The sequence below is a fragment of the Triturus cristatus genome, chromosome 9 (genome assembly GCF_964204655.1).
Source record: "Triturus cristatus chromosome 9, aTriCri1.1, whole genome shotgun sequence".
Taxonomy (NCBI): Eukaryota; Metazoa; Chordata; class Amphibia; order Caudata; family Salamandridae; genus Triturus; species Triturus cristatus.
The window spans coordinates 432469296-432486003 of record NC_140592.1 but is presented as its reverse complement, the minus strand read 5'-3'; the positions used below and the strand labels follow the sequence as shown (position 1 = coordinate 432486003).

At 42.4% G+C, this 16708-nt stretch overlaps 1 protein-coding gene across 1 annotated transcript in view; it reads left to right on the top strand.

Moving 5' to 3' along the window:
- The window catches only part of LOC146798097 (cytochrome P450 2G1-like), a 1186024-nt gene that overhangs the window by 458342 nt on the left and 710974 nt on the right, over positions 1-16708 (top strand). Inside the window, exon 3 of the mRNA XM_085625315.1 lies at positions 11946-12108. Within this exon, the coding sequence (XP_085481441.1) occupies positions 11946-12108 (163 nt within the window). The remainder of the gene's footprint in view (positions 1-11945; positions 12109-16708) is intronic.

Here is a 16708-nt window from a genome sequence, read left to right as displayed (position 1 = left end):
TTGCCAGAACAGTTTGTCCTGCCTATTGAAATCCAACAATTTAATTGGTTATGTGTGACTCACCCACCTATTCCTCCACACCCCTGTATGTGGTTACACCTAGTCTGTACATCCATCATACAAAACCTATTCTCATGTACACATTGACCAACACATACCCATATGATGGAATCAGAATGAAATGCATGTAGGCCCTCGGATCATGTGTGGAACAGTTATAAATATGACAGCACATCGCCTAAAGGTACATATGCCAGCATGATGGCATCAATATAGGTGGCAAAAATGGTGTCAGCCACATCAGAATACAGTACATTCCCGATTTACCAAGGGGAAGTAGTGCACAGTTTCTGAATCCAGAGTGCATTGTATGCCATGCCAGAAGTATGTGGTCCACCTTCACATGAGACACGGTACTGAGGAAGCATCTCTCCAGACACGAGGATGGCAAGTGGACCACTGCTATACATTACAAAAACTGATATTGTAGGCAACTTGTAACATTGGCCAGCCCTCTGGCTGCTAGACTCTGGTTACTGCCATTTGACTGGAACCTGCTTAGTACCTGGTCACATGGACAATAGACTACAGGTGCCAGCATGCACCTACTGCAAGACCTATACATGCAACAACTCTCTCATTAATTGGGACCTGAGTCACCTTTAAGCTTGATGTGGAAATAGCTTCCTGAAAAAGAAGAAAGATGGTTATGCAGGAAGATTCACTCAGGCCAATACTCACCCCCTCCTAGCTGCTGTTGGGTTTGCAACTGCCCAGCAACAAGTACTTGTGACACACCCCTGAAATGTGTTTGCGAAATTCCACCCGATGCAGTGGGACAGGATTAGGGAGAACCTTTGCTCAGACACTGTTGTTCTGCCATGTTTTGGTTTCTTGAGTCTATGATGTGGGATACAATTTTTGAGGTAGTCAGCATGGCTCCAGCTGATTGCATGAACCAATTATCAGTAGCCTTTTCAATTAGAGCTTGTCAGATGTGTCACCTCTGATCATGTTTTTGGAGTTTTCACATGACATTTGTGGTCACTGTCACAGATAGTATTTTGTGATGTCTTGTTTTGCTCTTTTTGTGACATTATGCCAGTCTAAGGTTGGGACTATGGAATACAGTTTTCCTCAGACTGTACACTTGTATGTTTGACTTGGAGTGGAATGTTTGAGATAGTGTGTAGTACAATGTTGACAATACACATGCACATGCTTACCTAAGTAGCATACACTTTCATCTGAGAAATCACATGGTGATAGCACCATAACTTGCTAGATATAAATGATACTACATGAACTAGTGTTGTTGTGAAAAGTGGATGTATTGCAATACAATGGTGACAACAAGAAATTAAATGAAAGCAGATAAAAAAAGTAACCACAGTGGGAGTGCAGTTGTCAGTGTTGGTGGATTAAGCCATTGTTGTAAGAGCCACATTTCCTGGAGTCCAAAGTCCAACACACTCCTCCCATCAGAAGTGGGAAAGTGTACAGGAATAGCCAATAAAATAAATGGGCTTCGCACAAAGTAGGACATCAGGAGCAACATATCTTCCTGGCAATGGTGGGTGCTTACCATCTGAACCTCTTGGAAATGTTCTCAGACGTTAGCCCTGCAGAGGGTGGTATTAATTTCCCGCAGCACCCCAATGAGCTGGTCCATTTGGTTGTTATGAGAATCCAGTCTCTGGTCTGCAGACCTCTGCATTTGCTTCATGTCCCAGAGTTCCTCAAGTACCTGGCCCATCACTTCCTGGCATCCCTCATATGCGGCCATGGCTCGGATGAGGTTGGCTTGGGCATCAGTGGCACCAGTAGCCTTAATTTGCAGGCCCACAGTGGCCCTCTTATCACCCCTGCCCCCACGGGCATGTACGTTTGGCCAAGCCTGCCCCCTCCAACTGTCTCCTCTATCCTCTGTGAGTGTATTGTGCCTCCTCACCCTTGGAAGGGTGAAGGGGAGGGGGGTTCAGGAGATATTGCTGCCCATGCCAGATTCTGCAGTTGCTGGGGTAGGGGTCAGCTGTGATGTTGAAGCTGGGGTGGGCAGTGTTGGACTCACTAGTGCCATCTCCCCAGGCTGACCAGATGGGCCAGGTTGGTCATTTACGTCCATGTGTCCAGGAGATTCTTCATCGCTGGGATAGAGTTTGAGCTTGGGGAGTGTTCTCACTCTGGCTGAAAGTTGTACCAGATTGGCCTGTTGGAACAGAGATCCCATTGTTATGTTGTAAGTGTGGTATATTCATCCACTTCATTTGGGCCAAAGTAAGTTTATGCCTAGGAGAGGAAAAGGGGTGGAAGTTAACATTGTCAACTATCGCCATTATGAATGAATCATTTTCATGACATTAGTATACCTCCATTATACAAATTGATATTGGCCTGATCATTAGCTGTGCTGATATGGTTCATTTTGAGATGGGGATGGAAATGCCAACTCCCAGTGACTTGCACCCAAAACAAAGTAGAAGTTACCTGAGTATTAGTAAATTCCAAATCCGCATTGTGTACAATACAGGCATACACATGACTTGATAGTAGATTTGTCATTGCTAATCTTGTGTGATGTGCAATGTCAATGTGTAACCAGGTAACTTGTACTAGCGGTGTTATATTTCATACAGATACCCCGATATAGGCTCAGGTAGTAACCTGACCTTTCACCTATATTTCCCCTGCCATTACACTACATAACGGTTCTTGGTACTGACCTTTTGCCTAGTTACAGTACTGCTTGAATGACGTGGTGTTCTCTCATTCATTTTGCATGAGGATTATTGGAATCTCAGCAGGACTACCATCTCCTGCATATTAACTATGTATAAGGGTCATTCCTTTGGTCATCCTAGTCCGACATGACACAGCAAGGTAGATCCTCTGAGGATACCACTTTGGGTATATAAACACCATATCTTTGCCGAGGCAGAGAGTGGAGAAAATGGACTTCCATGCTGACACACTGATGCAAGACGCTGAGGTTCCAGCATGCAGACACTCCAGCTCGCAGCAGCCTAACATCCCTCGTGGGGTGTCCATCTCAAGACCAAGACAGGATCCCACAGTCTCTCACTTCAGGTAATGGGGCTGGCTTTATCCTAGAGGAAATCTTAGCTCTACACCTACATACATGCTAGGTACACTTAGGTACACCTAGTTAGGGTTGCATCGTAGGAGTGCACATTATTACTGTCATGTATTTGTAAACCTGCCTGTATTCATTGTTTTAGCACTATGGTAGGAATCTACCATCCTTTTACTCTGTTGGTGCTTATAATCATTTATATCTGTTTCTGTCTTATGGCTGTTTCAGCACACCTATTTTACACTAGAATGACGCTGGTTTAATAAATGCTCATTGAAAATGTCCCCACCGTGTATTCTGTGCATCTCTCTAAGACAAAGTGAGCATGAGTGAAAGTACTGTACTGTTTCCACGATTCCTGATGGGACAGAGTTGTTATGCTCGACAGTTGCCAAGAACTATTCTCTCCTTGGTTAGAGGAGTTTACAGTGGCACTGTGAACTAGCTGGTATACAGACGAACAGATGAACACACCCAGTGGGGTATCTGGAATCAGTCTGGACACCAATCCCACAGTCTATGTTGTCTAAACGCACAGATCCTATATAGGTTTATAGGAGCTTCAAAACATGTTTACCTCATGTGTTACAGATATTTCATGTACACACTTGGCATGGAGTCACTAATGGACTCATTGTTACTGCTCTGGAGGCCAGAGGAAGTTCAGGTTGAGTAGGCAGACATGTGTCTGAGCAGAGCATTGTGTGTAGAGTGCTCATTCCATAATACCTAGGAATCAGTTGAAACATGGCTGCCAAGTGAGCATGGACAAAAGGCAGTGGTACATCTTGCGAAGTGTTGAAGCAACATGGCGTCATTGTAGTTGTAGTCATTTCATTCTCTCTTACCCCATGCTTAACCAATGGCTATCTACATGTAGGGTGAACCTCAGTAGTCACATGGCTGACAAGTGAGTATGGACCAAGAACACAGGTGTCTCTTGTTCAGAGTTATAAGTACAGGGCCTCATTGAAGTTATGGTCATGTCACTCTCTCCTACCCTATGCTTGACCAATGGCTACCTAACTGTGAGGTGAACCTCAGTAGTCAGATGGTTGACAAGTGAGTATGGACAAAGAACACAGGTGCCTCTTGTTCAGAGTTATAAGTACAGGGCCTCATGGTGGTTGTAGTCATGTCATTCTCGCCTACCTCACACTTGACCAATGGCTACCTACCTGTGAGGTGAACCTCAGTAGTCACATAGCTGACAACTGAGTATGGGCAAAGAACATGGGTGCCTCATGTTCAGAGCTGGAAGTACAGGGCCTCATTGTAGATGTAGTCATGTCATTCTCTCCTACTCCACACTTGACCAATGGTAGCTGGAGTCAAACGTACAGGGCATCATGGTAGCTGTAATCCTTTCAGTTTCTGCTTCTTAACACTTGCAAAACTGGTTAGCGTTAAATACCTGTCAGCTAAATGCAGTTGAAATGGGCCATAATATTGGATATTTGTGCATAAAATAGTTCCTGGGATGATGATTTGATGGCAATGCACTTGCAGCCAGCATTTCCTTATGTGAGAAAGTAATTGATATTCATACTTGTGATCTTATGTGTAGGGCTACTGATCATAACTGTCAATTATACATCTCAGATACTTTGGCTACTGCATATTGAAGCAATCAATTCACAACACTTTAGCTAGAGCTGTGAAGTGAGCTAAGGGAACATTTATATGACAATTGTTACGGTGTTACGTATCAGACGCCAGTCCCCAGGTATTCGTATCAAGCCCTTGGAATGCAGGATGCCAGGCACCTTCTCCTCCCACGCTGTGAGTTGTAATCGGGACCAGGGAGGACCACTGCCAGTCTCCTGGGTGGCCAGGTAGTGTCTATTGGCCAGGTTCTTGACCCTGGCCTTCAGGTCATGCCACCTGTACCTGATGTCCTCCTTTGTGCACAGTGTGTTACCTACAGCATTAACTTTGTTGACTATCCTGTCCCACATCTCATTCTTCCTAGTGAGAGGAGTTTGTTGGACTGGGCTCCAAAAATCTATGGCTCTACTCTAATGAATTTGTCCACCATCACTGACACCTCGATATCAGAAAATTTTGGATTTTTTGCTGATGACATTGTGTGAACTACAGTGACAAAGAAAGAAAAGGGTTTGCAGGAAAAATACTTAAAACAATAAACACAGTGAATAGTGCAATGAAGGTGTGTGGAGTGTGAATGTGTGGAAAGAGATGGCTACTCTGACACAAAATAAACTGTCAGTCCTGCTGTGCTGAAGGGTAGTGGCAAAGAATCATGATCTGCGACGGGGTGTGTTTTATATTTTGAATTATGGGTGTGTCCACTTTGCCAATTGACAACCACTGTTTCTTTTTACGCATCAGTGGGTAGTGTTTTGGTGCTTCCTGGTAGCAGTACCACAGCAGTCTTGCACTGCGGTTTAACAGCTGACATGAAACTGCCAGGCTATGGGATGTATCGTAATCTGCTCGGCGGTGGAACCACCACCATGGCAACATAAGAGTCCCCATCAGCTCCCCTTTCTGGCAACTGCAGTCCATGCGGAGTCAACTCCGACCGCCGTGGTAGGCGATTCTACCTCATAATTTGGTGGGGGTGAAACTGCAGCCTCGGTGGTCAGAATAAAACCGCTGTCACAGCCGTCAGACGGTCGTTCTGACCACCATTGTAATAAACCCCTTAAAGTTTGCAGTATACTGGCATGAAACACCATTCTCATATTTGTAGTGGCCCCTGACAGGATTAAGGCCCCAGGCAGACAAAATAGTGTTATTGGGTTTTCTATCATCAGAGTTGGCATGAAAAAGTTGTTTTTCGATTCAGTCTACACAGACGTCTGTGAAATCTGATTGTGTTATAAATGAGCTACACGTGAATGTTTGTTTTCAGTTGTTTCCTCTATTCACAGGATCACTTGGACATATTGGGTTGCTTTTATTTCCTTTTGGAAAGGCTATCAATCCAAGGGATTTCTGCATCATCCACTGCTTCTTTTTTGCATATCACTGCAGCATCCACCTTTGTTCAACCAAAGGTGCAGGCTCCACACCCAGAACAAAGGCATCTGTCAGTGATGTAAGGACCTTGACCAGCAGCATTGCTGCCACCTCTAGAGGCCAAACACTTGAAGCAGGGCTGTGGAACTATATAATGTATCTACTTTCCCAAGGTTTAAAATGCTCCAGAAATCTACTTGCCAAGTTAAAAACTCCACTTGCCCTATTGGGTGCCTTACAGCGAGGTGGCAAATTATAGCTCCATTTGCATTATATGAGAGCTTGAATATTATGGCTGGCTTTTGATTCTAATAAGAGTTTGATTATGTCATATTTCTATTTAAATCAGACTCTGAACATACAAGGGTTCTATTTATGTCAAACCTTTGAAAAATGTAATGCTCTGTTTATAAATAGGGTGCTACCGACAACTTCATTACAGATGGACACATTCATTTTTGTCAGGCACGGGGAAATCAAGTGCATTGCCCAGAATCACAGTATGTTGAGCGTCGCTGTCGAGACTCGAACCTGGTTCCCCAGCTTCAGTCGACTGCTCTAGGCGTAAGGCTACATCCTCTACCTAATATATGATGTGAGTAGGATTCTGAAAATGCCAGCACTGCCATTTTGCCTGAAATACTGATACAACTGAGTTCAAGATATATCATACATATAATTGTTCAACTTGATTATATATTTTATCACTTTACTCTAAAGAAAGAAAGAAAGAAAGAAAGATAGAAAGAAAGAAAGAAAGAAAGAAAGAAAGAAAGAAAGAAAGATAGGAAAAAGCTTCTACTCCCTCCAATGCACTACTCTGTCTCATGCTATTACTCTAATACTATATCCTTTACCTCGCCTCCCTGACTCATTCCATACCTCATTCTACTACTATGATCTGCCTAAGATCCTCTTCTGACTCTTCCCACCTCTATCCCTCCTAGGTTGACCACAAACCTCAGTCTACTACGATGATCTACTAGACTTTTTTCTCCTTTCCTCTATTCCTCCTTGACCCACACAAAACTTAATTTTACTACTATGACCTCTGTTACCGCGGAAATTCCGCGGTAATCTCTATCTGGAAAATGTTGATAATTATCATTACTCTTTTTCCATTCCATTATCCATTCTAAAGATGATTAGTCTTTGCCACCGTATTTTGACACTCCGTCATTAACACAGGCAAGTAATAAAATGCAAATAAACATTTTAGTCAATAATGAGGAATGAGAATTGTTTTAAGGGATTTATTTTCTAATTAAAGTTTAAGATTCTTGGACTCTTCATTCATTAGTCGGGTATAGGTTACAAATTAATAACAGAAAAATAAAGTTAGCACATAGCTTAGCATAAATGGCATTCAGCAAGTTCCATAAAGAAAAGAATTCTTATTGTAAGAAAGTGAGGTACCTATGATGTCAGCCAGAACCCATGAAGAGTTAAAAAATAAAGCAACAGTGAGATTAGCATTAAGCTAAATCAATGATAATTTCAGAATCTCCCCTAAAGAGACATAAAGCACAGAGAAAATAAGCCTTGGCAAAGCCAGTTAGTCAAAGCGTAAAGCTGGGGGGTTTTAATAAAAGTAGGAATGGAACAAAGTCTGCATCTAGTCGGCCTTCATCTGCATCTGTTCTGCTGTCCACCAAGGTCTGCCCTCTCCTCCTTTGCATCTGCAAATCACATCTGCTCTGCTCCCTTCAGTTCTGTATCGAAGTCTGAAACTCCTCTGTAGGCCTCCGTCTCTAAATCTGTCTGAGTCTGTCTCTAGACAACGGTCTGAAACTCCTAAACTAGGAATGCAGAAAGATTTTGCAAAGCATGTGGCATGATCTTCATTTTGCATCCAATTGGAATCCAGCATTATCATCTCGACCTCTGCAGTCTGCACACGTCATCCATTAAGCAGGCGAAATCCTTCCTACAACATATTCTGCATCTTATTTAATATAACTTCGTCTCCTAACCTTCCTTTAAAGAAACATTTTATTTTAGCAAAACACATAACATTAGCTGCAAAAGAACTATGGGGCTTATGTATCAAATACCGTTATTGCTATTCTCAACTAGCGATTTTTAGAGAATATCTATTTGAGAATCAAAAAACGGGATGTAATATTCCTTGGCATTCCTTAATTACCATTAGCAAATTGTGAATCGCAATTAAGGAATACCTTCCCATTCATTCCTATGGGCTAGGAGGCCTATAGGAATGAATGGGAAGACATTCTCAATTTGTGATTCTCAATTGCAGAATCGCAACATGAGAATGCAATTTCAAGGGTGCCAGGGTGTCAAAAGGATTATGATGCATGGTTTCCAGCATGGTTTCCATGCCAGCCTGTCCCACATGGAAACCATTTTGGAAAGCGTGTATGAGGGCCCTTATCAGGGCCCTCTTGGGTGCACGACCTCTAGTTGGTGGCCGAGGGGGTGACCCTGTTGATCCTTGCATCCTGTGGCAGGCTCCTTGAGATGCCTGACACGGGGTGCAGGGATGAACAGCACCTCCCATTTCCCTATGGGAGCATGCATTACGGACAGTTTACAACCATAATGGACTTAATGCATGCTCCCATAGCAAAATGTAGGAATGTGACCAAACAATGTTCGGTCGCATCCTAATTAGGTGATCGGGACCACCGACTGGAGGTTGGTCGGTCCCAGGACTGAGACGGTGTCGGGCGGATTTAAGGATGCCCAACATTGTAATTATGCCGAATAAGTCTTTGAGATTCAGCAACAGGAATTACATACCCATGTGAAGCTATGTATGCTGTACTCAAGTTGCACATTCAGAATATAATCAAGTCATGCAAGTAGCAAACCCTTCAACGACACCTGCAGCAGACACTACAGCAGTAACATCTATGCCCACATCTGCAGCTGCAACCTCTGTCACTTAAGCAATGCCATAGAAGTGCTACATGAGTTAGGATAGGTAATCACTGTCATGGAAGCAGGGCAGGAAACTCTACTGGCCAAATATGGTTAGATTGATCGAACACTGTCTGCACTCCCTGCAATCAGGGACATAATGATAAAGCAACATCTATACACTTATTGTGTGCTGACTCTTACAGTTACTCGAGAATTGTCAGCAGGTCCGGGCCACAAACAGTACTACATGGGTGCAATAAATGGTCCCTACAATATTCATGTCAAGACTCGAACTCCGTTATGGCCAGAGTAGCCATCATTTACATCAACAAAACCAGCAAAATGACCAGAATGAGCACCATGATAGTCTCATCCATCTTAATCCACCTCAAACCCTGAGGCAAAAAAATACCAAGACAGTACACACACACGCCAACACACGCATACATACACACACACATACTCACTCTCTCTCTCTCCCTCTTAGTCAACTAGGTATAAATCATCTCTTTTCCTCAATAGCATACATTAGGACACTGTCTTCTCTGATCCTCTTTCTACTTGCGTGATACTGCCCTTCCACTTCTCATCCCGCATCTAAACACAATAAATATGAAATCTATGCTATTACTCTATGCTTCCAGATTAGTATGCTGATCACCTTTCTCCATGTTTTGTTACACTTCCACCCAAACACTCATCTCACTCTTCATCTCTGGTGGTTGGGATAGGGTAAGAAAAGCTCATACTTCTAGTGACTAAATTGAGCAATGTGAAAGCAGAAAACCTGGGATTGATCGTGGCTTCACCACTTTACCAAATTGTGCGATCCTAGACAATTGTTTTATTTCACTTTCTCAACATTTTCTGCATTATCACATATAAGTGAACCTCAAAATATACGACTTCGGGATGTACACTGTACAAAACCCTTCTACTGTGTTTGATTTATTAAACTATATTGCTGATCATGTATAATAGTAACCCAGGCCACCCCCTCGAGACCCTTACAGGTGATTTGCCGCGCTCTATAAATGATTGATTGATTAATTGATTGATTGATTAATTAATTGATTGATTGAAAGAGTACCCAAAACAACTGACTTGCATCTTTTGTTTAGTATTGGAATTGTGGACAGGATGTGGGAGAGAATTAATTGTTTTTTAATTCATGTTTGAAAACTATCACTTTCAAATGAATACTTCTCAATTACCTGATATAATCTGATGTACTATGGTGCACGTTTTGAATGTTGAAGAGGTTTTGTCCAATTTTTACAGTTTTGCGGCAACATGTCTTTAAAAATGAAGGTGTTCCTAAAGTTAAGCAGTGCAGGACTCCCCAGTTGCTTCTTTTCTTTAACACCAATTAACCTTTAAATAAATGCTTGACTGTTTATTTAACATATTTCTTATTGTTAGTGCTGAGTTGAGTATACAGCAGGCCAGTGCTGTTGTTGACTGAGGGCCGCATGTAAAGGTCAGGAGGGCCGCATGCAGCCCGGGCAGTACTTTCAGTCTCAACGGTCTAAAACCATCCTTAACATTACCACCTCTTTCAAGATAACTTTCACTTACTTTCTCACCCACTCAACCCCTCTTTCTTCCTTTACTCCTCACACAATCTTTATTGCCTTCATTCCAGTTATCCCCTCCTTCCTATAAATCCTAAACCAGTTCTTTCCCCCTAACTTTCAAGACTCTCCCATCTATCCCTTTCTTCTTATTCACAAAATGTCTCCTTTTTTACTATCATTGAAATCCCCAAGACTTTTTTCTATGCCATGTAAGAGCATCATTATCTATGCAAGAGCTCTCCCTAAAGGCAGACAGCACTCAATGTTCTAATGCTTCACAACATCCTTGACATAGTGTTCATTGTCAAGCATGGCTTGAAAGTTGGCTTTCCAGTCTAGAGAAAGCAATCCCAATAGGATGTAAGACCCTCCTCAGAGGGTAAAAACACAAAAAAGCAATATAGGTCATTTTTGCATTTAAACACAATTTGAGCCAACCCATTTCTTCTGACAAGCGGAAATAGAACTACTACTCATTATGTGCAACCTGCCTCCCAGTCTCTCTAACATACAGACAATCCCTTGTTTAACACATCTTTAACAAAAGCTGTACAGCCTCCCTTACCTCTCTCATACAATATCTTCCCAATCATTCCATTCTAGAAGGCTTTATTATCAGATTTAACAAAGCTGATATGCTGGCAGATAAAGCATTCCAAGTCAATTTAGAAGTGATCCACCTATTTCAATAGATATTGGGATCCAGGAATTCTGACAAGACATGGACTCTATTTATCATTGAGCAAGAGAGACAGGTGGAGATGGACCATTTTGCTATCCCATTACCACTGATGTCGAGGAAATTCTCACATCCTTGTGGACGTAACTGAACACACCCAATCTTCACTTTGATACACCCTTTCTTTTTGCAGAAGTCGAAAAACTCCTGACATACAGCCACTTCCGGCCTGAGTTAGACTTCAGCCACACACTATCCTATGCATGCATCCATGCTCTAAAATGTAGCTAAATTGGATTAGGTAATAGAATGAACTGGAACATAACATTAGTGATGGATTATTGTTATACAAAAGTTAATAACAATAAAGTTATTCTATGCTACTTTGTATGTATGTGAGAGATTTGTGATTGTGTGTTTGAAGGAAAGGGTGTAGAAAGTGAAGGGTTTAAGAAGAGAAGCTTAGTTCTCTGTTTACATGGTGTACATGTGTGTGCATGTGTTTTACATATGTCTTCTGTGTATAGGTGGTGCATTTACATGAGAGAGTGTAATTGCTTCTTGTGTGTATCTCTTTCACTCCTACCACCTTTTTGTTATTGAATATTGTCACTATAATGGATTGTGACTCAATTGGTCAAGATGTTTTTCAATGCCACTAGTGTCAACTGCAGTCTCATATCTTCACTCAAAATGTTTTCTTTTTTTTTGCTTATCAATGCAGCTTAGAAAGAAGTATGGCGATGTGTTCACAGTGTATTTGGGCCCTCGCCGTGTCATTGTTGTGTGTGGCTATGAAGCTGTAAAGGAGGGTTTGATTGATCAGGGAATTGACTTCAGTGGAAGAGGAACAATACCAACATTGGACAAGGTCTACAAGAATTGTGGTATGTATGATTTCTCTTTCCCAAGCAAATCCTGCAAATATGCTATGACTTACGTTATCTAGTGTCCTAAAATATTGAAATATACAGGTCTTTTTATACCCTCAACATTATGACAAATGCAAAAAACATACTAAAGTCAATTCAATGTATGCCAAACTGGCTTTGATTCCAGTGATAAGTGATTGACATGAACTTGGGAAAATAGTTATTGCATCTGTTATTCTTATATTATTAATTTGTTTGGTTGGTACCAGCTAAAAAGTATTGATATCTTCCTGTGTAAAACCCTGAGCAAGGGCATTTACACTCATTTCATAATTACAGTTTTGCTAAAAAGCAGCCAGAATGCTCTAAAGAATTCCAAAAGGCAGTCAATAAAATGTCACACTGTTAGACCTGACATGCCAAGTGTGGTCTTCCCCCAAACATTCCCCTTCTCCCCTCCTGTTGGCTGGATTTAATTTTTATTGGCATTAGGACTTTGTGCACTTTACCACTGCTAATCTGTGCTAAACTGCTTGTGCTCTCTCCTATGGTAAAATTGGATACATATAATTGCCACATTTAATTCACTTATAAGTCCCTAGTAAACTAGTACTGCGTGTACCCAGGGCTGGTAAATTAAATGTTACCGGTTGGACTGTGGCTCCTATTGTGCCACTCACAAAATTAGCCCTTTAAATCATTTTTCATGTCTGTCTTTGCAGCCTGCACTGCTGTTTTAAACTGCCAATTCAACCTTGCAAAATAACCTTTTTGATAGGCCTAAACCTTCCTTTTTAGGATTCACTTGCACTGTGCTTGAGAAATCTCTTGTATTTATTATATTTTGAAAGGAAGCTCTTATCAGTTCCCCAAGCCAAATTACTATGTCCATCCACTGTTGGGTGGAACTTTTTGTTATTTTCTCTGGTTGCACGCACTGCAACAGCTTAGCTACATTCCTGATGTTTTCATAGTGATACCACTGAGGAGAATACATTTGATCTCACTCTACATTTTATATGGACTTAAGTTCGAGTTTATGACTTTGTTTTGGGCAATTATATTAGTATGCCTGCACCAGCCATGTGAAGATCTCACGTTACTCTCTTCCCACTTGGAAGAACTGGACAACACTGCCATCTACTGGACATTTTTTTAATTGAATATAAAAAAAATTGGTTTCTTATACATTTTCTCTTCGGGTTTTATGTTGCTTGGGTACTGAACCGAGTTCCTGTATTCAACTTGGATATCAAGCCAGATGTCTTTGTTTTTAGGTTTTTAGGTTTTGCCCAATTATTAATCACATACGCGAAATTAATGCATTTGCCAATGCTTGTTAATACATATGTCACCCCTAAGGCAGGCCCTAAACAGCCCACAGGGTAGGGCACATTGTATTTAAAAAACTGGCTCATGGGTTTTTAGGTTTGCATGTCCTTGAAGGCAAAATCTCCTAAATTAGTTTTTTACTACTGTGAGGCTTATCTCTCCCATGTGTCCTATGTGATAACACTGGGTTACATTAGTACCTTTAATAAGTGCAAACTTTTGATTGGGAACAGGTAGAAATGTCATGTTTGTTCTTAAATGAAAATTAATTTAAAAAACCTCTTTATTGGTAAAGTCCGATTTTAAGTCACAATTCTGAAAATGCTACTCTTAGAAAGTTTGTAGTTTCTTGTCCTTACCATTTGGAGGCCGCTGCCTGTGTCCTTCGTCATATGACTGTGAATAGTTTGGCAATTGGCCTTTGTGTAGTCACCCCAGACAGTGAGACAAAGGTGGCCTACATGTTGGGAGAGGTGGAGCCATTACTTGCCCCACTTACATTTCAAAGGGCTGTCTCCAACATACTCACAAAGGAACTTGACACCAGTCTTGTATCACTCCGGATACTTGGAGAATGGACAGGGGAATAAAGGAGCTTTCCAGAACCAGATGTGGGGAGTAGCCTATAAATGTACCTCATTTCAAATGCTGGCATCTGGTATACATATTGGACCCTCAGGCCGACTCTTCAATGCACTCCTGGACCTGCAGAGAACATCAATAGGACTGTCTTGGACACCCAGAGGACTGGCCTGCATCTTTATGCTTGTTTTGTACTTTAGAGGACTACACTGCTACTATCAAAACACTGCCCTGCTGCTTGAGGCGTTCCTTAGAGGACTGCCCTACTGATTGATGTCTACCTTGCTCCTTGAACCATGGACTACCAGAGTGACTCCAAGTGCTGGTTGGCTGGCCTCCTTTGTGAGCTACAGGGACATAACAAGCTCCTGAGGCTTTGAACCCTGTACCTGGCTTGTGCTGGAGTAAGTTCTGACCCTCGAAGTAGTGCCCCACAAAGTCCTTGAGCCTTGGTGGTGATACTGAAGGTGCTGCACCTGAATAAGCCTACATGTTAGTATTAAAAAGAATATTCTTCAGAAAGTGGCCTGACAACCAACAGAAGACTAGGACCTACCTGCTTGTCGATTTGCCTAAGGGACATCGCCGGTTGGCCTGACTCCACTGTATCTCCTGCTACATTCTTCTCCAAAGCAGAAAAGCCTGTTCAGCATGACCTATCACTGAAGTTATCATGCCTTGTTGAGTTCTCATCTGATACAGCCTGCAGCAACATCCCAAAGATGGAACTATTTACTGTGACTCTGTTTAGCGACTCCCTGACAATGATGCCTCCTCTTCGGACATTGCCAGCTGCCTTGCCCAGCTGAACTTTACTTACTCAGGGACTTTTCTTCAAAAATTCTTTTAAGTCTGAAGGCAAGCAGACACCCGGGACAATCCACTTTGTGTAGTTGTACTGTGCTCCTTCCCAGTCGGCCTCAACTTTTGACTTTACCATAGTCTTGCGTGACCCAATTACCCGTGGCTGCCGCTTTGAACTTTTAGAAGCTATTTAACACCTAAAACTTTAAAAACGAATTTATTTGGTTGTAGTGATTGGATTCAATTTGTTTTAGTGTCATTTCATTTATTAAATGTCACTCTAGTTTTCTAAATTAGAATGGGATTTTTCTTGTGTTGTATTTTCAATTTATGACTGTTTGTGTGCTGCATAAATACTGTACACAAGACTTCTAAGGTAAGTCTACCTCCTTTTGTGTTACGGTACCAGAAGGTTAGTCAAAAGTTAATTTAGTGAGTTATGTGGTTCACTCTTACAGGAATTGTGGTTGTTGATTGAATAGGGTATTCTCCCCCCATCATCCAATAACCCACTTTCTCACACACGCTGTCCTGGAAGTCTAGGTTTAGACTCATTTGAAGCTTCCAGCTCTGCCAGTACTCCAGGAGGTCAGATAAATTCACTGACACTTCCCACTCTATCACTCCTTGTTCACGGACTACAAGAATGGATTATTTGTTGTGAGCTGTTTTTAATCTGGTTGTTCTCTCTGGATGGTGCAAGGGCACTGGCCATTCAGGTGCACACAACCAGATTGCCTTTCTCTATCACCGGCGGGGTGGATAACTCTAACCAGGCTTCCATCATGCAATTCTCTCAATGCCAAATTGTCCTCCAAACGCAAGTAGTATTTCATCTTGCAAGGAGTGGCAAATTTCTGCTTTCAGCCATGCATGATACAAGCAGACGTAAGACCAGATGATGAATAATGTGATGCTTCAAGCCCAGCCAGCACTCCAAGACTTCAGACGCATTCAGTCAAACTTCCTGTCTGTTATCCACTGTGCATGGACTACAAGAAATACCAGTGGATTTCTTCCACACTCATAAGGAGAGGATATGAGAAACTTGCTTTTCTTCCGGTTGCTCTCAGTATGGTGCAAGGACCCTGGCCACCTTTTACAACTGACCAGATATCTCTGACGGGACCCTGACAGGACCCTGAGTCACAGCTCCAGCAGACCAAGGGGTCTGACACACCAGGCCAGCAAATGGTGCTTTGGCTTCATTTGCTGGCCTGTTGTATCACAAAGTACCCAGAGCATAGCTCTACAGGGTACTCAGTAGCTCCCTGTTTAGTGGGGTCAAAAGCTCTAACTGGGCCCTTGTCAGAGTTCAGTTGGGTCTTCCATGTGTGGTCGGACTGGAGCCCAGGCTCAGGCTCTACTCCCTGGCCTGCAGCATTTCTCTATGTATTGCTGGTCCTTTTCAAGCAAAATCAGAAACTCTCATCGAAACGCTTGGTACACCCAGATGGCTCTGCTGCCCTGGAGGTCCTGATGAGGGCTTATTTGAATCCTCAAGCCCAGCACAAATACCCGATGTCACCCGATATGGATCAAATAAAAGAAAGGCTCATGGCATTCCACTGGAGTAGTAGGGTCAGGGTGCCTAAGACCCATTTATCATCCAGTCATTATCATGCTCTGTGATGACCTGGATTAACCTGCCTGGGGCCTCTTGGGGACTGGCTGATGGGCACTGTCCAGCCCTTCCATCTGCTCTTCCATGGCCTGCTTGCTGATGGCGCACCAGATTGAGAGTACTTGGGTCTGTTTAATGATTGACTTCTTGGCTTTAGTTTCACACAAAAATCTTCTATCCTGCCTGGGACTGCCCTATTTAAGGGTCTGCATTTTGTGGAGTCCCTCTCAGAGGGCCTACCCACCCAGCAAAGCAAAAGTCAAGCAGCCTGGT